Below are 23,155 nucleotides of genomic sequence, written 5' to 3' on the forward strand. Positions count from 1 at the left end.
ATTATTCCTCACCCACCCCCTGCAGTGTCCCCTGAAAAGGATAAATAATGGTTCATTCTGCTTAATTGTCCATTTAAATGTGTTTGTGGGAGGGGGGGTTGGTTTGGTTTGTTCTTGTTTTATTATGTATTTTGTGTTTTTATTTTGTGTTTTTATACTCTGTGAACCACCCTGAGTTCTTCAGATGAAGGACAGTACACAAATTTAATTAATAAATAAATAACACTGTAATGTTTTTACGCTTGTAAGAGTCTAGCACAGCCTTCATCAACCTGGTGCCTTCCAGGTGTCTTGAGCTACAATTCCCATCAGCCCCAGCCAGGACAGCCTTGTTTTGGACTACAACTCCCATCAGTCCCCAGCCAGCATGGCCATTTTAGACTACAATTCCCATCAGCTTGTGCTGGCTGGGGTTGATGGGGAGCTGTAGTTTTAAAACATCCAGAAGGCACCGGTATGGGGAAGGTTGGTCTGGCAGATAGTTCCACATTTGGCTTAAACTTCCTAACTGATGGAATGGATGGGAAATGTTGATGTGGCAAAGTCTTGCCCAAGGCTGCCTTTAGAATCCACACAGTTCAGCCAACTGCAGCAACTCACCTGTAGCTCTTCTGGCTTCAGATTAACAAATGTGGCAATATCCATCGCAACCTGAGATCCAGCCAGCCTTTTCAGGTCCTCAGCAGGAGCTCCACCTTAAAAGGGGGAAGGGAAAAGGAAATGGGAAACAGAGCAGCTCATATATTTAACAAGGTGGGATGGAAACCCCAAAGCCGCTTAAAAGAAGAAGCTGCCTTTAAAATAAAAATGGGGCAACGTCTGAGAAAAACTGGGAATGCACCCATTTCAGAGAAAGGTAGTCCAGATTCTAAGAAATGTAAGAAAGCACTCCCTTAATTATGGAGGGGAAGGTTCATCTGGAAGCACCTTTGTTGCCCATGGTGGAATGGAGGAAAGTTGCGGGAAAATTAAGGTACCCACCTAGATATGGCTGAATTAGGGGATAATATGCACTGGTTCCATTTTGGCTTGCAAAGGCCGTGCGTGCTTTTTCATAGAGGATGTCTTTCTTGCCTTGGGAACAGGAAGAAATATCTAACTTCTCAGCATGCCTGCACAAAGCAAAATACAGGGGGTGAGATTGGACAAAACAACTGCTTAAAAGCTTCAATCGACTTGGAAGGCAACTTAGCTGCTGACACAAAATAATAGCTGGTTCAAGGGACCTTGAAACCTTTGCCCATTTTCCTGGAGCAGCCCCTGTGTGCTTGCCTTGATGCTCAAACCACATGCCTGAGTAGAAGGACTGGCAACTTGGGTCTCACCTATGAAGGTGGCACCCTGGGGTCTGGCAAGGTGCCAGTTCCATTGGGAAGACCCACATTGTCAGCCCCTGGCCAGAACTTTGGATCGTTGAAATGCTGTCTCAGTCACACAGGAGTCTCTCTGCTGAGAAAATATCACATGGCTGGGATGGCATGAAATGGCTCCATAGGGGTGCATTTTATCACATAGTTGGCAGTGAGCTCAACAAGGGAACTGATGGAGAAGAAATTTGGTTTGGCATTTTAATGACGGTTCTGTCAGTGGCTGCTACCCATGATGGAGGTATGTTCTGCCTTCACGGTTGGAGGCAGAAAACCTTGCAAATGCCAATTGTTTGAAGTCATAGTTGTGGGGAATACGCTCGCCCAGAAAAAGAAATACCCTGGGCTCTGAGTCAGAACTTTCCATATCTGTTTCTAGCAGTAAAGCCCTCCACCCCACCCAAGGCAGCATCCTACCGAATTGCTTCTGGGTTTATTTGCTTCAGCTGATCTTCGTCCAAAAAGCAGAGGTATTTCCCCTCCAGCATGTCAAGTAATGGGCCCGTGAGGGTGCCCCCTTCTTCCATGTATCTTGACACCAGTCGCCTGAGCTGCAAGATGAAGAGTTCAGTTTCAGGACATGAACAGTGACACACTGGGTCACCTGTGGTGGCACATCTAGCTCTGACATCCAACAGTGCTGTAGGACTGCGGCAGGCAACGTAAAAAGCTTGCTCCAGCAGCTAGAGTAATTCCTTATGTATCTGCATCATCTAGGAACCAGTTTTGGCTGATGCCCATTGGGGCTGGTAGGATGCAAGGCAGGAGGCCATCAGTAGGTAACGCCAGAGCCAATGACAGGCAGAGCTAACCAATTCTAGTTTTGTCCTTGGCTTCCTCTCTGCTGAGTTCTGCAAGTAGCAACTCTGAGGCTAAGGAGGGCAGAGGAGCCTGGCAGGCAGGCAGGAAGGGCCTCCTACTCGAATGGCTGTAGGAAGGAAGGAAGGAAGGAAGGAAGGAAGGAAGGAAGGAAGGAAGGAAGGAAGGAAGGAAGTGGTTGGCTGAGAGCAGACTGAGTTTGGTGGCATTGAAACTATTTTGCTATTCCTTTAAGGTCGTGATGTGAACTGACAAGGTGAAAGACCTAAGATAAGGAGGTAGCTTTTTCTGTAACTCCCATTGACTAGTATGAAAAGTAAAAGGAACTGGGCTTTCCTGCTTCATTCTTCCTTTCCTTCCCTGAATGTAAAAGCAGAGTTTAGTTTGTTATGAGCAAAGCTTATCAGTTAATAAGAGAAGTCTGTGTTTAAAAAGTAATGCTCCTTAGAATCATCATTTCTGTAAAGAAGACCTTAGTGTTGCAATAGCTAGAGCAATACCCCCCCCCCCCACTGGATACACTGCAGGGACACTATGTTCTTTCCTTCTGCACAGATATTTTAAGGATTTCCTTAAAATTCACATGGGAATGGGATGGAGAAGGACCCTAGCTAAGTGGCAGAGCATCTGCCACGCAAACAGAAGGTCCCAGGTTCAATCCCTGGCTTCTCCAGGTAGGGCTGGGAATGCCCCCTGCCTGAAAGTCCGGAGACCTGCTGCCAGTCCGTGTAGGCAGTACAGAGATAGGTGGACCAATGCCCCTATGTTCCTGTGATGGGACAGACCCAGTGGCATGCAGATTTGGGAGCTATTCTGGGGAAGGTTGCCTTTTATTGTTACCGTAGTCCTATAGTTTTACCTGTCGTGAAAACCGATAAAAATGAATTCATTTTAAAAAGAATCTGGACCGACTGGACTTTAATGAGTTCACCCATCCCCCATTTATATATGTTACCTGAGCCATCTCCCAGGCCCCATTATTTCGGCTGAGCAAAGCGGCAAGTGTGTCACTGGAGGTGATATTCCACCTGCCAATCTCATCTGCGCTGTACAGGCGTGAAAGGAAGCCAAGAAGCTTCAGGTGGTCCTCTGGAATCCCATTGGGGTAGATCTAATAAAGAGGGTAGGAAGTTCATTAGTTGTGGAACGAGCAACCTTGTTTGCTAGAAAACCCATCACCCTTGGCCAACATCAGTAAGGCAAAGGATGCAGACATTTCTGTGGCAGCCAATCAGCAACATGCACAGCCAGCTTCTTCTGCTTCAAATTTGCACAGCCAGCTGTTTCTGAGCTCCTCCTTGGATAGGAAAAAGGTACATTTGGATCAATTGTAGTGAGGGCACCACAACCAGAGCAACCTGGCTGCCCTAAAATTGCCACAGCATCATTGAGCAAAGGCTGCAGTGCACAGATACATCAATGGCCCTTCAGTTACCTCGTCCAGCTTCCTTTTAATTACTGTCAAGTAGTCGTTCGGAAGCGGCTGCTCAAGCAGTGGGACCAAGTTGGCTTTCAAAACCTCATTGCTCAGGCAGGCATCAAACTGCTGGGCGCTGTCATAGTGGACGATGAAGAGCGGGTCTTCCAGTGAGCTGGTTGTGACTGGAGTGGACCGGCAAGCTGTTGGCAGAATTTCACAGGCAGGGAATGACCTTGCAAACTTGGCAATTATGGGAAACCATCACCCATCTCTTTGGCTCCCCCCCCCTCCATCAATAGTCAAGAAAGCCTGTGACTTTTAATACAGTACAAATTGTTACCATGCACCAAACATACAACTTTAAAACAATTGCCACATAAAACAAATGTCTTAACCTAGGGCTGTCATACAACATAGAGCTTCTCTTCCACAGTCAGACATTTTTCAACCTCAGAATGTGGAGACTGTGGGGTATTTAGGATATATGGTTTATTGACACATATAGACAGCCTGAGACTATGATGGAGGGGCTCACAGCATTAACACCCCAAGAGGGTCTTGCTTCTCCCATAGCCACAGCCTTGGATCCAACAGAAATTAGGCATGGTTCTGTCTCTCAGGGGATGCGGGTGGCGCTGTGGGTTAAACCACAGAGCCTAGGGCTTGCCGATCAGAAGGTCAGCGGTTCGAATCCCCGCAACAGGGTGAGCTCCTGTTGCTCGGTCTCTGCTCCTGCCAACCTAGCAGTTCAAAAGCACGTCAAAGTGCAAGTAGATAAACAGGTACCGCTCCGGCGGGAAGGTAAACGGCGTTTCCGTGCACTGCTCTGGTTCGCCAGAAGCAGCTTAGTCATGCTGGCCGCATGACCCGGACGCTGTACGCCGGCTCCCTCAGCCAATAAAGCGAGATGAGCGCCGCAACCCCAGAGTCGGCCACGACTGGACCTAATGATCTGGGGTCCTTTTACCTTTACCTGTCTCTCAGCTGCCCAGTCTACTTCCTGCTTCTAACTTCTCCCTCACACACCTCAACTCTGGCCGTTGTCTTTCTAAATGACTTTGGCACTGAGCCATTTCCTTTGTTACCTTAGTGACTCATACCATCACCTCACCAGGAAGCTAGCCTGGCTATTCCAGGAACTGATTTCATGCTGGATCCAGGAATTAGAGAGGGGCTCAGGCATATAACCTACGTACCTCCAATCTCACAATGAGATAGAGATATATAGATATGGACAATAAACTAGCTTCTTCTTTTCTCTCTCTCTCTCTTACTTTCTGGCGCTCGTCTAGTCCGAGGAGGGGAAGCAGATTTCGATCCAAGCAACTTTAAGAACAGGATTGTTTTCGCTTTCTGTAAAGCACTTTGGCTGTCAAACAGATCTGCCACCTTCCTGAAGAAGATCAGTCTCTCTTCCTGTGTAAAAAAAAAAAGGGAGATCCACCCGAATCTGTACATCAATGGCAAATCTTAAGGAATTATGGGGGGGGGGGGTACAACAACATATGAAGCCTGGGACTCTTCTGCTCCCCCTACCTTGTTAATGGCGTCCCACGTGGTACGGTTTATGTACAAAGCAAGGGGCCCGAGATCTTCCAGGGTTCCATCATCCCAAGATGCAGGTGCCCTGTGTCACATGGAGACATACAATCCTCAGTTGCTTTATGGAATCCTTGGACCAACCTGCCACCCTCTAGTTGTTTTCGGACTACAACTCCCAGAAGGCAACAGTCAGCACAGCACAATCAGAGATAGCCTTCACCAACCTAGATGGACCCACCTCTTTTGCTGAACTGATATGCTAGAGTGAAAAACAACTCCCAGATAAGGTGCAGGGAGGGCTCTTTGGGTATAGTCAAAATAATAAAGAAGAAAATATGGGTTGAGTCAATGCTTTCAAGGACTATGGTTGGCTGAAGAGTTGGCTGAAGTGTTCGGGTGGCAGAAGATAGTTGGCTGGAAGATGATACAGCCAAGATGGTACATTTTTCCTATATAGGGCATGTGCAAATGGAATGCTCCGACAGGCTCTTTTGGACTTTGTCCTGTGATACATTACTGAATAAAGCCTGACTAACTAGGTATTTCATGTGAGCCTCCATACTGAACCCCCAAAGAGAATTTCTCCCACATCACATGCAAAACAAACATAAACCAGAAAGGTTTATCTGTCCCTGTTGCTCACCCTTGCGAAGTCTTCCCACTGCTCAGAAGCACATTTAAGGCAATCCTCTGGGCAGCTGTGAGATCAGGACACAGTTTCAGGTTCTCCAGGACCGTTGGGTCAGAGTCCAAAATGGTGGCTGCATCCATGTCACACACGAGGGCTCCAAGCTTCCGCAGCTGCTCTTTGCTGAGTGAGGTATTCGCCACTCTCTGGTGAAATATTTAATATTAGGACCAAAGAAGGAACATGCCCATTTTGCTCTTACAGTTGCTAGTGTTCATTCCAGCAATGGCATAACCAGGGGCAGCCACCCATGAGGCCAGGATCCACAGGGGCAGCAGATCCCAATGTAGATCTTTATTTCCCCCGCTTCCTCCTGATATAGATCTTCCCTCGCCCATTCTTCCCTGGCAGGGAGGGGGATGCCATGCTGGGGTCTCCCTCAGGTGCCAAAATGTCTTGGGTCAGCATCCCTTCTTATTTGGTTATGGGGAGGTTAGATGACATTGCATTAAATCAAGTGTTATCCCGTGTGTTTCTCAACCACCTTCTCCATCACTTTCATTGTGGCCACCTGAATTTGCCAGCATGTGTTTGACTTGAAAATAGGGACAGCCTGAAAGTGGGCCCCCTCCCCCACCACCCCTCACAAGGCCTTTGCATAAGGAAAGAGCATCACTCACAAAGCAACTCAATGCATTCTCCAAGAGTTTGTTTCTTTGGGTTGATCCGTTGGCCAGCAGAGTTAGATTCCCTTGGGAAGCCAGGGTGTAAAACGCTTCACAGTTCTGATGATTTATTTTGTTGAGACTGGAAGATACGTGAATCTTCATTATTTGAGAGGCAGGGCAGGAGTGCAGGAAAGGTTTGGTACTACAGACGCTTCCACTCCTCCATATCCAGCTTTTAACTACAGCCATACCTTGGTTGTCGAAAGCCTTGGTACTTGTCTGTTTTGGCTCCCAAACACCACAAACCCGAAATGAGTGTTCCAGTTTGCAAACGTTCTTTGGAACCCGAACGTCTGGCATGGCTTCCGTGGCTTCCAATTGGCTGCAGGAGCTTCCTGCAGCCAATCGGAAGCCACGCCTTGGTTTCAAAATATTTTGGAAGTCAAACGGACTTCCGGAATGGATTCTGTTCAACTTCCGATGTAAGTTCTAAAATGATAGCCTAAATGTTATTTTTCATCTTTGTGTTCTTTGGGGCAGGGAAGGAGAGTCCTATAATGTTAAAATTGGCATACAGGAGGAGTAATAACATAAGAAGAGCTTGCTGGATCCGGCCAATGGCCTATCTAGTCCGGCATCCTGTCCTCACAGTGGCCAACTAGATGCCCAAGTGGGAAACCCGCAAACAGGATTCAAACACAAAGGCAATTCTCCCCTCCCTCCTGTGGTTTCTAGCAACTGGTGTCGAGTGATAGGTCTGGAGAATGAGCACAACCACCTAATACATTTAAAGCACATGTGCTGCTCTAAAGAATTCTGGGAAGTGTTGTTTGTTAAGGCTGCTGGGAATCATAGCTTTGTAAGAGGTGAACTGAAGTTCTTTGGAGAAAGCCATATGCTTTCAATGTGCTTTCAACATCTGGTGAGAGAGCAAAACAAAGCAAAACAAAGTTCCTGACCCTTAACTTAATTCCTCAGAGAAGACAATTCCTCAGAGCTACTCACGGAAAGAAAAGCAGCACATCGGGTGGGTAACTGGTGAAATTTGCTGCCTGGTTGTTTCTGGAGAGAAGTTTTGCCATGCAGGAGAGCTGATGGGAAGACAGCCAACATTACTTCCCTTACATCCTTCATAAAACAAAAGCTGGATCTCACCTCCCTATCCATTCCCTGATCAGTGCAACATCAAGCTTGAAAAAGCAAACTGGGTGTCTGGGTGTGAACTTTCTCTCTGAGTCTCGCAGGGAGGGCCGATCTGAGGGAAATAAGTCACCCAAGGGGGGGTGCCACCTGTTCCACTACACTCTCTCAAAAATTCAAATGTACCCGCAGGCCTATAAGGCTGGTAACTATAAGGCGGCACCATTTTCTATAACCTTCTTTTCACCCCGTGCAGCACTGCTTCCATTCTGCTGCAGTTCGTATTCTGCCCAAAACTATGTTTTTCATCTTGCTGTGATGAAATTACGTAACTTAGATAACTAATTGCGTTGTCGTTATGATATCCTGCCCCATTCATTTCAATGCAAAGGAAACGCAATGCAAATGCGGGGGACGTAAGTGTGTGTTGTTTGCAAACCAGAAGCAACAACAACAGTGAACACCAATCATATCTGCTGGATTGATTTTGGTTCTGGACACAGGATGCATAAACAAGCATCAGTAATTTCCACTCCTATTTCTGTCTTGGGAGGAATTCTCTGACCTCACTACTGGTGACCCCTGTCTTACAGATACAAGAGAGCTCTCCTGGCCTCCTTTGCACAGGACCCCAAATTCAGAAGCAGCCAAGAAAGCACCCTAGCATACTAATGCAGCCTGGCACTCCTTTGGCCCCTGTCTCATACCAGCACGATCCTGCCTGAATCCTATGATTCTGCTAATTGAGGGGAAGTGAGGGCAAGAGTCCTCAATCCAGCCCCATTTGCAGCCCATCTGCATCTCTCACCTGTTCCTCACTCAGGTTGGCATTTTTAATCTTCACTTCTTGGACCAAAGAGGACAACTGTTCGGGTGTCAGTTTGGTGGCAACATTGCACTGGAAGCCTTGCAGGATGAATGCAGAAAGCCTAGAAGCCACAGAGGTGAATTAGTCTTTTGCTGCCAATTTGCTTCCAAGCCAAATTCAAGATGTTACTGTTAGCACATAAAACCCTTAATAATTTGGGATCGGTTTACCTATGAGGTCGCCTTACCCCATATATGTCCACTCAACCGCTTTGATCGGCCGAATTGGCACTTCTACAGGTGCCACATAACACATTTGGAAGAACGCCATCTTTTAGTGTGGCAGATTCTACACTTCGGAACTCCCTGCCTATTGATATCAGGCAGGCGCCTCTGCTGTACTCTTTTTGGCACCTGCTAAAAATATTCTTGTTTGGACATGCCCAGGTGCTTAGAAAGCCAATCAAAGTTTTAATCTGTTTTTAATCTATTCTTATTTTAACATTTTGAACATCTTAAAATTCCGGTGTTAATTTTTCCTATTGATAATTTTATCATTTTACCCTTTCAGGCAAACCACTTTGAGGTTTTGTACTTTTTTCACCATCAACCGCTGTATAAATTTTAAAACTCAACCATATTTCACTAGATGCCTTTATTATATATATATATTAGGCGCCAGGAGAAAACAATTCTCTATAACCAGGCCTTGGGCTGATTAAACAATCTATGGCCTTTTAAATGTGTTTGTGGGAAGAGGAGAGTAATTGGTTTGCTTTTTGCTTTTTCGTAATGTATTTTGTGTTCTCATTTTTATGTTGTGAACCTCCCAGTGATCTTCAGCTGAAGGGTAGTGTACAAATTAAATAAATAATGATGCTGAAAATGAAAATGTCTAGTATGGAGAATTAAATCAAATTTGATTAAGCCAGGGAGAGGGCTTCTTAAAAGATAAAGATTCCTTCATGAAATAAGCCAATTATGCCTCCCTTGGATACAAGCCCAAGGTCAAATCCATGGAGCCAATGGAAAGGTTGTCAAATGCTGGACAATTGTTTTTTAAGATAATTCTGGCTAGGGGTCTCCCCACTCCTGCACCACTGTGGGCCCACAACTCACTCTGTGTAATTATCCGTGCTGGACAGCACATCTCCAAACAGAACAGATGCCTAGAACAAAGAGAGGGGTCAATTCAATAGCAAGGAAGAAGCAAGATGGCAAACTGGCCTGTCCAGGCTCAAATTGCCATGCACAGCAAACAGGGTTTAAGAGAAAAACCAGAGTCGTTACCTGCTGTGGGGACCATTGTTTCTCATTGATTTTGTGGAGATCTGGGATCTTGCCTCGAATCACCAGTAGCGAATTTGGGACTTGGTCCACTAAATCATCTGGGACATTATTCAGGATGTCACTGAGGGAGGATGAGTTTGAGAGGATCTACAAGGTTGAGGGAAAGGTCATAGAACCAAATCAGAGTTCCCCAAAATGGTTTATTTTATGCGGCTTTGCCCCATTCTAGTGCCCTTCAAATGTTTTGGACCACAAGTCCCATAAGTCTCAGCAAGCACAGGGGCTGATGGGAGATAAAGTCAAAATGGATTTGCTAATGATAACTATAGTCCAAAATGGTCACGGGGATGCAGGCTGAGGGGAATTGTAGTTCAAAACATGTGGCGAGCAAGAGGTTGGGGAAGGATGATGTAATACAGGGGTTTGTCAACCTGGTCCCTACCACCCACTAGTGGGCGTTTCAGGATTCTAGGTGGGCGGTAGGAGGTTCTACGGCACAAGCTGAATCCTCCTTCCATCGAGCACTGGTGGGCGGTAAGGAAATTTTACCATGAAGGAAGATGCATCAGTGGGTGGTAGGTATAAAAAGGTTGACTAGGTAAAGGTAAAGGTACCCCTGCCCGTACAGGCCAGTCTTGACAGACTCTAGGGTTGTGCGCTCATCTCACTCTAGAGGCCGGGAGCCAGCGCTGTCCGCAGACACTTCCGGGTCACGTAGCCAGCGTGACGAAGCTACTCTGGCGAGCCAGAGCCGCACACGGAAACGCCGTTTACCTTCCCGCTAGTAAGCGGTCCCTATTTATCTACTTGCACCCGAGGGTGCTTTCGAACTGCTAGGTTGGCAGGCGCTGGGACCGGGCAACGGGGGCGCACCCTGCCGCGAGGATTCGAACCGCCGACCATACGATCAGCAAGTCCTAGGTGTTGAGGTTTTACCCACAGCGCCACCCGCGTCCCCCAAAAAGGTTAACTACCCCTGATCTAATGATATGAGTATTATCGCTCTGCCCCAAATAACTGAAGAGCTTCCTACTGCAGCCTGCTACTTTATCTAGGCTTATGCAAAACAAGGAATTTGGTCAAAGTTGTGGGCTTCTGAAGCCTGAGAATCCTAGCTTTCATTTAAAACAGAGCACAAGTTTCTAGTCCTTGTGACTTTGAAGAAATGTTTGGGTCGTGTTGGATGAAATCTCATTGAGGGAAAGAGCGGGCTTCCAGTTATTGGGTCTACTAGATTGCAAGGCTCTACACAAAATCTTTCTATGCCCCACAGCTAGCAGAAGCGGTAAAAACGGTACTAATGTTTAGATTTTCCTGATCTGCAAAGTGTATTCAGATGGATAAATTTTATTTCTTTTCTGGCTTTTGTAAAACGGAAAGTAACCAACTCCTAAGCTAAGACACTTCCAAAAAAACCCAACACATTTACAAAGGTTGTTCCTGTGCCCTTTAGCCCATTTACCTTGCTAACAAAGGCCTTCCTTAAGTGTTCGGAGCCTTGCCTGAGAGCACTCAAGAAGGCGGCATTCTTTGCCAGCTGAATTGCCAAATCTGCTGAGACTGAGTCAAAGCTGCTGCTGGGCAACCCTTGTGCCAGGGTGCCAAGTCTCTCAAACTTCTCAGCGGTATCCAGCTGCAGTAAGAAGGAAAGAGGAGGAAGGTCAGAGCTTCAGAGAGGATCGCACTGTCCTGCAATGTCAGTTCCCAGGTTTCAGGGGTCACTGTGCAAGATGATGCCCTTCTTAACACCAACAACTTTGGTCATTCTCTTGCCACACCCCTCTGAGCCCAGACTGCACCACTGCCCACAGCTGCTGTGCCCTCACTTTGGGGTAAGGCAGTAGCTCAGCAGTAGGGCACTTGAGCTGCATGCAGAATGTCCTGGGGTCAACCCCTGACATCTACAAGTAGGGCTGGGAATGTCCCTTGTCCATGAGAACAGGATGCCAGATTCAATGGGTCTTTGGCTGTCCAGAACTGGAAAGAGGCAGGTGGACTGGATGCCCCCTTGGACTGGCCTAGCATGGTGATATTTGCAGCTCTTTCCAAAAGTCAGCCACCAGAGATGGGTGTCAGATTGCTTACCGTGAAGTCGCTGCGTAGGATCTTGTTCACCAGCCCTTGGGACTGTCCCCTGTTCCAGCCATTGACCTGCCCAAGCGATTCCAAGACCTGGGGGTCCACCAGATCTTGCAGCGTCAGATTTGAAATCTGACCAGTGGTCAGCCCCATGGCCTGCTGCCCCAAGGCCACCAGAGTCTGCCTGTCAAATGTCTTGACTTGTGCAACAAGACTCGTAGCAAGCTGGGAAAGGGAGACAGATATAATTAAGGATTGGGAACTTCTTGAATGCAAAATGCATTCAGGGAAAAGTCCATGCAAATACAGCCCCTGTTTTGGTTTTTCCAGCATGAAAATTTTCAGTTTCAGTGTCTGCAGACATGATCCTGAGACAACTGTGTTCAGATCCTGACTCAGTGATTCAGTGGTTAATCTTGTCCAAGACTCTCTGATTCTCAGCCTTAGTTTTCCTATCTGTTAAATTGAAATGACAGTGATGCCTCTTTTTTTTTTTTTTGCATAATTAAGTTCTGCATGGCATAATGTTATGAAGATTCCATGCTTTAATGCATTTACAGGCACACAGCATAGAATCACATGGATCTCAGTAGAATCATTGTAAATGTAATGCTATCCCACAAATAATCCTGGGAGTAGTTGCTGAGCATTCTCTTTTCCCTTCAAATAACTGCTATTTCCAGGATTCGCTTGGAAGAAGCTATTATTATTAATCCAGTTTAAGTCTACTGTGTAGCTGTCACAGCATAAGTTACCTGTATTGTGAAGTTAAAGAAAACAATGCACCTTTTGTTGTTCTGATTCCTGGGTTCCAGAATACCAGTTACTAAATCTGACTTTGGAATGGGAAGTGTGACCTCTCCCACCATAAGATGTTATGGGTAGGAGAGAGTCATGGCTTGGGCTAGGACCATGAAAGTCTGCACATCACCCTCTTCCGAGCCCAGAAATGAATTCATATAATTTAAAAGTATTTGGGGAAGGAAACCTTTGGGATGTTTAGTCTCCAAAACCATCTGGTGCTCTTTGTACAAGAATCCCCACCTTCATGTCTATGATGGCACAATCCTAAGCACATTTAAGGTAAAGGGACCCCTGACCATTAGGTCCAGTCGTGGCCGACTCTGGGGTTGCGACGCTCATCTCGCTTTACTGGCCAAGGGAGCCGGCATACAGCTTCCGGGTCATGTGGCCAGCATGACTAAGCCGCTTCTGGCGAACCAGAGCAGTGCACGGAAACGCCGTTTACTCACATTTACTCAGGAGTATATCTTGATGTGTTCAGTAAGGATTACTCTCTTACAAGTTTACAGCACTAAGACTGCATTCACATACCAGTTTATTCCATTTCCCATTTTCCTTACTGATCATTTCCCCATTATAGTTGAGCTTTCATGCAATGTAAAAGCCACTTCTGTAAAACTAGCAAAATATAGTGCATATTTAGCACTCATTTCTGCGCTGATTGCTTCCAAAAAAAATCTGTTTGCAGCCCCCCTTGAATGCATGTCTGAATGCATCCTAAACGTGCAACGTGCAATCACAAAATTCGGAGGGATCTCACCTGGCGGTCAGATGCCGATGGCAGAGAGGAGTTGCAGTAGCGGTTGACCTGCGCAATGAGGTTCAGGGCCTTGTCAGAGCTAAGGCTGGAGATTTGGGTTGAACGTCTAGCAAAGCAAATAAGCTGGTCTGGAAGACTTGGGAGGAAAGTGGGTGGTGTGTTAGTTTCTTGATTCTTTATACATGATATTTTGGTGACTTATTAGATTGAGTCGGAGCCCTTTGCTAACTCGCTGAGAACAAGATGCACCAGTGCTGCCAATCCAGTTGAGACAGAACAGAAGATTCTCAAAATCAGCCAGAGCTTGATGTGCTATAGCTACAGGGTTTTTATTAGCCCGAGCAGATGTTCTAAGCGCATAGAGTGAATGTGCATGGGAAAGGGCAGAAGCCATCGATTTATTATAGTTCACATTTTTATGCCAATTTTCCCCAAATGCAAGCAATTTTCCCTCATATAACGCATCTTTGTATGCTTTTTTTTTTTCCTACTAAAAGGCACGTTTTTATGCAGCCTTTATCTATAATATGTATTTTTGTACACATGACTTGGTTTGAGAACTGTACTGAAAAGTTTGGAAATCTGCAAATTTTGAAGGATGGCCTGTGTTTCATTTCACATCCTTTTTCAGGAAGTGCAAATTTGGGTACATTCACCTCTGAATGAAAACTGAACTGAATTTCTCCCCCATGCCTAGATGCGGTCCAAAACATTTGGAGGGCTCCGGATTGGCCAACGGCTCTTTTAGCCACTTCATAAACAGTCACTCCAATACCAACCTCTCAAGATTGAAATCGGAATCAACGGCAAAGAGGGCCTCAGCATACATCTCTGCCAAGTCTTTACGGAGCCTGTTTCTGTTGATGAGCACCAGGTTGTCTGGGTTGAAGGCAATATCTTGGAACTAGGAAAAGACACAGCCATGTAAGTGCTTGCTGGGGGAAACGCAATGCAAAGTGGGATGCATAATCAGTGATGCACCGTTTGTGAACTGAAAGCAGCAACAGCTGCAAATGTCAATCATATTCCCTGGATTGATTTCCATTCCAGACATGGGAGGAATGAACAAACATTGGCAATTTCCGCTCCCATTCCTGTTAGAATTCTCTGAAATCCCAACTCAGTTTCAGAGCTTGATATTCTATTTCCAGTTTTCAGTGAATTTTCCATAATTTTCCATTGAGGACTTGATCAGCACCACCACATCATCTCCAGATAATATCTGCACCGAAAGCAAATCCAGCAGAAATACTTACTATGGTTGCATTGTTGTTTGTGAGTAAACGCATGTCCCTGGCATTGCTGTAACGGATGTAATTCCCAAGATACGTGACAAGCCAATCCAATGTCTCTTTATCACTGGGATTGTAGCAACGGGGCTTCACTTGGGTAGCTGCGACATAGATCAATGAAGGTTCTCAAAATGGAGCAAGGCCTCAAATGTCTCATATATATACCAGGCCCACTGCTAATCCCTGCTTTTTTGCATTTGATCACCTGACACCTGCAAGCCCCTCTGAGCAACTGGCTGCAATGCAACACAATGTTCTAACGTTCTCACTGCTTGAAGTAAAAATGCAAGCTATAGAATGGGGATAAGCTGTGAGTGAAGGTAAAGGTCCCTTTTGAAGAGGGAATGACAGGACAACTTGTACTCTGCTGACAAAATTAGAAGACACACAAGTCCATTTCAGAGGTTCTTTAACATGTGGAAGGGTGCAAACAAATCAGAAAGGGTGCTTAATAAAGAGCAGCCACAGTTCTATATTAGGTTGTGAAAGCAGCTTCATCTTTCTGTGGCTCCAGCCTGGATATTGACTTACCTGCCAGGTAAGCTTTGATGGAATAGTACACTTCTTCCTCCTTATCTTGGGACATGCCTGTGTTTCTGTTCAGCTTCTGCACACTGCAGACAGAAACAATGGAAGTTAAGGCACACAAATAAAACTTTATTGTTGCTTTGCTTTGCAGTTCAGACCTATGAGTGGGGTGAATTGCCTTGTGTGGCCGCCAGGAGAAACCAAGAAGATCCATTGTTGAGAAGATCCATTTGAGGATGCCAAATTTAGGCCTCAATATTTGAAAGACTACCTCCTTCCCTACAGACTGTCTCAGGTGTTAAGGTCAGCAGTGGGGGCCCTCTTGGTAGTTCCATCTCCCCCCCCCCCGACATTTGGGAGAGAGGCAGGAGAGGGCATTCTCTGTGGCAGCCCTAAGTTGTTGAATTCCCTCTTCAGAGATGTATCCAGCTTATTCACTATACAACTTTCAGCAAATGCTGAATATTCACCTCTTTACACCGGCCTTTGGCACCTGAGATGCGTGTTTTCAGGGCCCACCCTATTCCTGTGATTGTAATCTGTTTTAACTGTTTTTAATTTTGAATGTTAAATTGACATAACCCACCCTGTAACCTGCTGGTGAAGGACAGGTAATAAATTCATTGTTCCTGTTAATAATAGCATTAGCTCAACAGAAATATGTAATTTCATTTTGAATATATTCAGAACCAAGCCTTTGAACCTGGCTACAAAAGCCTGCCCCTGTTGCTTCAAGAATGTGAAGGCGAAGAACTCCAAAGCACTGCGATACAATTCTCCTCTGCCTTCATAACAGCCTTACGAAACAGGTTAGGTGATAAGACTTGCCCAAGCTGGAGACTGTTTCACAGCTCAATGAAATCTGAATATGTAACTCTTGTGCACTAACTGCTATCTGTTATGACACAGATACACCAGTGGCAGACCTTAAGCTTTCAAATTTCAGGGGTGTCCTGTGTGACACCAAAATCCACCCCCTGCCTCTTGTATTCCATTCTGCATCATAGTTGTGGAGCCCCCTGTGAAGCCCTCAAGGCTCCACGCCCAGTGAGACCTCTCAATCCACCTCTACACACACATGCCCAAATCAGAAATAAGAACTCTTACATTTTACGGAACGACACACAGCTGGTATTCATGGTCTCACTTGCATTGAGCAGGTCACCATCGAGGAACATGAAGTAGGGAGCCAGGTGGCCACTGAGCCACATGTCCACTTCTGTGTCGTTGCTGCTGGAAACTACAGTCGGCCACACACCAGCCAAGAGAGCTGCCTTGGTGTCATTTGGAAGGATGCCCTGCCAAAGGAAGGCCACAAAAATAATTTGTGAGCGTTAGAAATCAGGTGATGCAAAGCCTGGATCTGCTAGAAAGTGAGAGGTAGGACATACAGGAGGGTGAACTTTCAAAATCCACCTGAATGAGAAGAGTACATTCCGTTCCAATGTAACCCCAGTCTCACATTTTGGCATTAGCTTGATTTCATGAGCTTCAGAGCTTGTCCAAAGCTTGTACAATAGTGTGGTTGAAACTTATATGCAGTGTTATTTTCTAGAAAAAGAGATCCCGGAACTCACCATGAACACCTCCCTTGTTCTCTTATAATGGCAACGGCGCCCACCTGAGAGGTGCCATTGAATGGCAAATGTCAGGCTCAGAATCATAAGAACATCAAAAGAGGCCAATGACCCATCTGGTCCAGCATCCTATTTTTCAGTGGTCCTGCTGGAAACCAGCATCCAGGAGGCCCAAGAGCCCACCTTAAAACCAGAGATACCTTTTGCAAGCCCCCAACATCTTCTGCTGCTCAGATCCATATTTGACCTCTCTCAGTGGAAATCCCATTTCCCAACACTCCTCTGCACCACCTGGGCACAACCCTCCTCTTCCTTTCTATCTCCATAAGCAGAAGAACTAAAGTTTTTGGGTGTTCTTAAAGGTAAAGGGACCCCTGACCATTAGGTCCAGTCGTGGCCGACTCTGGGATTGCGGCGCTCATCTCGCTTTACTGGCTGAGGGAGCCGGCATACAGCTGGCCAGCATGACTAACCCCCTTCTGGCGAACCAGAGCAGTGCACGGAAATGCCGTTTACCTTCCCGCCAGAGCGGTACCTATTTATCTACTTGCACTGTGACGTGCTTTCGAACTGCTAGGTGGGCAGGAGCAGGGACCGAGCAACGGGAGCTCACCCCGTCGCGGGGATTCAGACTGCCAACCTTCTGATCGGCAAGTCCTAGGCTCTGTGGTTTAACCCACAGCGCCACCCACATCCCTTCTTGGGTGTTCTTATCCTACATAAAAGTAAAAACATTATGTCCAATCAGTTTTAAAATATGAGTGTTGCATTTTTCCTGTATGTTGCTATATCCCAGGTGTGGGGAATCTTTGGCCCTCCAGATGTTGCTGAACTACAACTCCCATCAGCCCAAGCATGATTGTACAATGGGCAGGCATGATGAGAGTTGGAGTTCAGCAACATCTGGAGGGGCAAAGGTTCTCCACACCTGCTATATCTCCTCCTTTCTTCAGTGTGGATTTAAAAAAGAAAAGAAAAAAAAATATTTCTGTCATTTCCCCCCACTTACAGTAACATTTTTCTCGTTAAATTTATCAATAAAGGCTCCATTCTGCTTATAGTTCCGTAACACAGCAGTCAAGAAAGGCTTGTCATTGAGAAATCCCTCTCTGGCAAGTAAGTCAGCCAGAGCATCTGGAGAGACTGTGTTCACAATCTGAAAACAAAAGCATAAAAAACCAGCATTATAATTTGAAAGAACAATAGGCTTGGGTTATAAAAATGCAATTTAAAAAGAGGCTGGTTATTATACAAAAATAAATTATTTGTACAATGATTCTGCGCTGCAGTTGAGCAGGCTACAAAAACATTTATGCAGACCTTCAGAGTAAATCTTTCATTTGGTGCTATTTAAACAGTGGTTTTGGCTCATGAGCCTTGGGGAGCCACAAGCTGTACAGACCAAACAATGTGGAGGGGAAGGGAAACTTTATCATCCTAAGGGCCGCATTCCCTTCTGGGCAACCTTCTGAGGGCCATGTGCCCATGGTGGGTGGGTCCAAAGGCAAAAGTGGGTGGAGCAACAAAAGTTAAATTCAGCTTCTTACAGTAGGATGGTTTCTATACACAAACACACACACATCTCATTCGTGGTGCTGGCATCCCGACTATGAAATGCCTTTCCAAGGCAAAATAAGCAATATCCCTCCTTTCCTGCATTCAGGGAACATGTAAAGGCTTTTTATTTAAATAGCTATCATGGCTTTTGATCGATAGTTGTATGAAGTTTTTACACTGCTGTTTTCAGCTCCTTTCTGCATCATGCTACAGTGTTGTTTTAAAACTGCTTTTATGTTATTTTGATAATCATGAGCTGCCCTCGACTCCCTTAGCTTATAATGTGAAATAATAAATCATCGTAATGAATGAATAAATGCATCATCCTTCCATAAATGTTTTGACGGTACTGCAGCAGCAAAAGCACCTTTTGGAGGTCCGATGTGGGAATGAGGGTCTGCAGATCTCTCAGAGTCAGGAGGCTGGCAAAGCTCTGAAACATCTCTTCTAAGAAGACGGAGAAGCTGGAGTTTGCAGAGAAACAGCGGAGAGAAGAGCCTAAGAATCCAAAGGACAGGAAAGGGCAGGGAGAGAGAGAAGCGGATAAAAACAGTGAAATCTTTTCAATTTCATAACTTGGAGAACTGTAATGCCCCCTCCCCCCCCCCCAAAGAAAAACCATTATCAGAAACATTTGTCACAACAATTTCACAACCGGTATTCAAATGCTATTTTTTAGCAATGAAGCTGAAGCTTTACAGTAGCTGAACACATCAGATAACACAGCGATTCTTCAAACAGCTCTTGTTTATTCACAGGCCAGAACAGAACTGAACTGAAGGGTTCAGCCAGCCTGCTTTATATAGAGCTCCACTAGAATGCAACAGTAACCATTTTCTGTAACTATCCAATCACTGAACGTCACTTTTGATCCCTTATTTGCATATGTGGACCTGAACTATCTACAGCATCCCCCCGCTGGCCCAGGGTGAGAACTTCAGTACATAACAATCAGAAACATTTGTCACAACAATTTCACAGCTGATATTCAAATGCTATTTTTTAGCAATGAAGCTGAAGCTTTGCAGTAACATTAATAATTAGCACTGATGCAGAGCACTTCAATGGGGCAGAGCCTCTGCCTGGCCACGCAGTGAGTCCGTCTTTCCTGGTCCCAGATTCAATCCCTGGCATCTCTAGGTGGGGCTGGGAGAGACCCCTGCCTTCAAACCTTGGAGAACCACTGCACATCACTGTAGACAAGACTGAGCTAGATGAACCAATGGTCTGACTCAGAATAAGGCAGCTTCCTATGTTCTGATGTTTCTTCCTATGTTTTGCACATAGCAAGCCTTACAACAACCCTGTAAGGCAGAGCGGTATTATTATCACCCATATTTCAGATTGGGATGGGGGCTCAAGTTGCAGATGGCCTATAGCACCTACTCATCGCCGGAGACCTCAAAGACCACGCTCTTACCCAACCATCATCATCAAATACTGACACATTCATACAAAACCACATGCAGTTCATATATATAAACACACACACCAAACATGCATGCTTCTGCCTAGCAGCCTCAGGAAGCTCTGGCTTAACAGCTGTCTCATGCTCATAAACATTTTTTAATGATAGAATGATGGCTGGCTGACCAAAAAATGAGCAAGTCGATGCCTGCAGTTCAAATTCAATTCCTGAAGCTCTACAAGTTACAAGTGTCCACAGGGGTTATCTCTGCACTCTCCTCGGGCTGGCCTTTGCCAACCTGATGCCCTCCAGTTGTTTTTGACTAAAGTTCCCATCAGCCCCAGCTACCACAGCCATGTGGGTTGGGGATGATGGGAAACATGATCTTGAACAGGGGCTACTGTTTGATTTTGGGTTGAAACAGAGGTTGACTAATGACATTTGCCTCTTTCAGCCCTGTGATTTTGTGTCAATTTTGCTTTTCCCCAAATCAAATGGGTGGGAACCGCATGTGTTTTGGCTCTACAGTATCTAAATTCAAGCCCTGGATTACTGGGCTGTTAGACAACCTTATAGAACAGGGCAGGGAAACATGTGTCACTCCAGCTGTTGTTGGAACCCAACTCCCATCAGCCCCAGCATGCATGAGTAATGGTCAAGAATTATGGGAGTTGTAGTCTAACAGCATTGGGAGACCTGCGGGTTCCCAGTCCCTCTTATAGTATGTTTGACACCCAGGCATGGACCACTGATTGAGCTTTAAAAAACTGAATTGGAGTTAGGGGTGGGAGAGAAATTCAATTCAGTTCACATCTGAAAGCAGATCTATCAAATTTTAATTTTCCAAAACATAGCTGTCCTTTGAAATTTGCTCTTATCCAAATTTTACAACACAGATCTCCAACAAAATGTTTACAAACATGCATATATTACAGGGAAGTGTGCATAAAAATGAATATTTTAGTGAAGATAGCATACAAAAAAGCATTATATTACAGAAAGCTGCTTGCAAAATATGTACACGAGTCAGGAGTACATGTAAAAATGTGTTTTGGGATAATTCACGCTAAAACAGTGGTGAATTTTCCCAAGGAGGGTTTTTAAAAAAAAAAATCTCAATTTACTGCAAAATGTGGAGAATTGAATTTAGAACAGTAAAAACATGAGGAACTGAGGAAACTGAAATTCACAGAGTAATTGCAAAACATTTAAGAGGAGTCAGATTGGGTCCCTGAATTGCCAGAAACAGGCAGAATTGCCCCTTACCGTTAGAATTCAACCCTTTCAGGTAAGGAAGCTGGAAAGACTCAAAGACTTCCTTATGGAGCTGAGAACTCATCTTGGTAAACTGTGCACTGAGACCTTTAACGCTGGGAAGAAAAAGTACGGTATATTGTTGGGCAGATGGTGGATGGATTGGTGGGCAAAAGAGAAGAGAATGAAAAAGATTAGTCTTAGTTCATGATTCTATATGCATGTCAGGCTCCCCTTCCACAAAGGATGAGGCTATGGATTCAGGGTGGGAGAGTACATTGCACTCAGGAGAACCAGTGGGGTTGGGGAAATCACATTTTCAAATGATTGCAGTTTTGAGCGCTGGAAGTATGGATGTAAAGGAAGCAGTAATTTCCATTCCATCCTATCTCCATCACAGTCAGAGCTGTTTCCATTCCACTACCATTCGGCTTCTGCTAAAACCAACATTGTTCAGCTCGTTTTCCATTATGCTAAAACTAACATAATAAAATGTATAATCATGTAATTAATTTCAATTGAAGGGCGGAGGAAAAAGAAATGCAGAAAATAGCAGTCCTTTCCGGCCTGAAAAACCTGATAATAGCTACAACTGCTCATACTTGAGCTTGTGATTTCTGTTCATAACCTCCAATGAACAAGCAAACTTGGGGGAAATTCTGCTTCCATTCTGTTTTTGATGGGATTTGCTGGCATCCCTAGTTGGGGAAATGCGGTTAGACCTTCCCTTTTAGCTGCGGTGCAGGCAGACATTTTTAACCCCTGGTGGAATTGAAGGACATTGAGCAATGAAAAGGTAGGGCAGAGAGACTCTTGGTCATAGTCACAGCAACATGAACACAACCCATACATTGCCTGGTACTGTTCGCATCCCATTGTCTCATTGTGAAGGCATTGGAGCATGTCGACAGAGATGGCCGAGATGAAAAGCCGAAGCCTCTTCTGGAACCAGGCTGTCACAAAGGCTGTCTCATTGAAACGATCCTCGTTTCTCAGCTTCTCATCCCACAGAGCCCTCAGTATGATAGTTTTCCATTTTGGGGAGATCAGGGAAGAGTTCATTATCTGGAAAGCAAAAAGCTGACCTTGAGGAGTTTCTAGCTGGGAAACCAGAGCTCACGAGGAAGTGGAGAGAAAAGCAGGGAGTGGAGTCATCATCATCATCATCATTTATTATTTATACCCCACCCATCTGGGTGCCTCCCAACAGGAATAACACATTTATTATATATACCTTGCGATCAAATGCCTCCAGTGCTTTCTCCAGCTCCTCCCCATCCACTTCACTGAAGAGCACCCTGACTATATCTAATGAAACCTCCTCACTCGTCTTCCTTAGCACAAGTTCCAAGGCGCCAACGATGAAAGTGCTGTTCACTTCAGTCAGGTTCTGGAGCTGAGGAGAGAAATGGGAGAACCTTCGCGATATTGCCTCTTGTGTACATGAAGACAGTGGAGGCCTATTCATTAAAAGGAACAGGGCCCTGCTCCCACCCCCACACCCCTCCAGAGGGACTAGCAGAACAAGGGCAGGGCTGGGTGGCTCTGCCTCATCCAAACCCCCGCCAGCCCAAACAACTGGGGATTTTGGACTCCAGCTATTTCCTCTGATGGAAGTTAAGCTATGGAACTCACTGCCACAGGAGGCAGTAGGAGTAGACAAAAGTCATGGAGGAGAGGGCTATCAGTGGCTTCTAGCCATAATGGCTATGGTTTGCCTCCACAGTTGGAGGCAGCAATGCTTTTGAACTCCAGTTGGAGGAGAGCGCAGGAGGGGAAAGAGCTTGAAACCTGCTTGCAGGCTTCCCATGGAGGTTTCTGGTTGGCCCCTGTGAAAACATGATGCTGGACTAGATGGGCCATTGGCCTGAACCAGCAGGCTTTTCTCATGTTCTTAGTATTCCTTCCAGCCAACTAGGTAAAGCCCAGTTTGGCTTCTACCAATGTGTGTGTGCGTATTTTGGGGGGTGTTGTTGTTGTTTTGCCTTGCACACCACCTAGTCCCAGCGTTCTTTCTGCCCCCGCCCCCCTGCACATGAGCAGATCTTTATTTGGCTCTGAAAACGTAGCACATGGATGTAAATCACTTACATTGTCGCATACAATATGGGTGAGGTTTGGTGATGTTTTGACATCCATCCTGGAAACAAACAGAGGTGGGGGAGAGAAATACACATAGGCTGAACAGGTAACAATTCAAAGGAGGCTGCCTAAA

The 23,155-nt window shown here is 45.6% G+C and overlaps 1 protein-coding gene across 1 annotated transcript in view; it reads right to left on the reverse strand.

The window, feature by feature from the left end:
* The window catches only part of LOC308463337 (uncharacterized protein), a 34,017-nt gene that overhangs the window by 4,870 nt on the left and 5,992 nt on the right, over nt 1-23,155 (reverse strand). Inside the window, exons 6-31 of the mRNA XM_080981619.1 lie at nt 23,032-23,080; nt 22,175-22,336; nt 21,791-22,005; nt 20,953-21,056; nt 18,646-18,776; nt 17,731-17,877; nt 16,252-16,442; nt 15,148-15,230; nt 14,581-14,717; nt 14,104-14,228; nt 13,325-13,460; nt 11,767-11,985; nt 11,144-11,314; nt 9,682-9,828; nt 9,511-9,560; nt 8,393-8,513; nt 7,450-7,535; nt 6,457-6,583; nt 5,792-5,982; nt 5,143-5,233; nt 4,881-5,022; nt 3,622-3,806; nt 3,142-3,297; nt 1,785-1,918; nt 982-1,112; nt 601-695 (exon numbers count right to left, since the gene is read on the reverse strand). Of these exons, the coding sequence (XP_080837745.1) occupies nt 601-695; nt 982-1,112; nt 1,785-1,918; nt 3,142-3,297; nt 3,622-3,806; nt 4,881-5,022; nt 5,143-5,233; nt 5,792-5,982; nt 6,457-6,583; nt 7,450-7,535; nt 8,393-8,513; nt 9,511-9,560; nt 9,682-9,828; nt 11,144-11,314; nt 11,767-11,985; nt 13,325-13,460; nt 14,104-14,228; nt 14,581-14,717; nt 15,148-15,230; nt 16,252-16,442; nt 17,731-17,877; nt 18,646-18,776; nt 20,953-21,056; nt 21,791-22,005; nt 22,175-22,336; nt 23,032-23,080 (3,526 nt within the window). The remainder of the gene's footprint in view (nt 1-600; nt 696-981; nt 1,113-1,784; nt 1,919-3,141; nt 3,298-3,621; nt 3,807-4,880; nt 5,023-5,142; nt 5,234-5,791; nt 5,983-6,456; nt 6,584-7,449; nt 7,536-8,392; nt 8,514-9,510; nt 9,561-9,681; nt 9,829-11,143; nt 11,315-11,766; nt 11,986-13,324; nt 13,461-14,103; nt 14,229-14,580; nt 14,718-15,147; nt 15,231-16,251; nt 16,443-17,730; nt 17,878-18,645; nt 18,777-20,952; nt 21,057-21,790; nt 22,006-22,174; nt 22,337-23,031; nt 23,081-23,155) is intronic.

The sequence above is a fragment of the Podarcis pityusensis genome (genome assembly GCF_964106645.2).
Source record: "Podarcis pityusensis genome assembly, chromosome: 14".
Taxonomy (NCBI): domain Eukaryota; kingdom Metazoa; phylum Chordata; class Lepidosauria; order Squamata; family Lacertidae; genus Podarcis; species Podarcis pityusensis.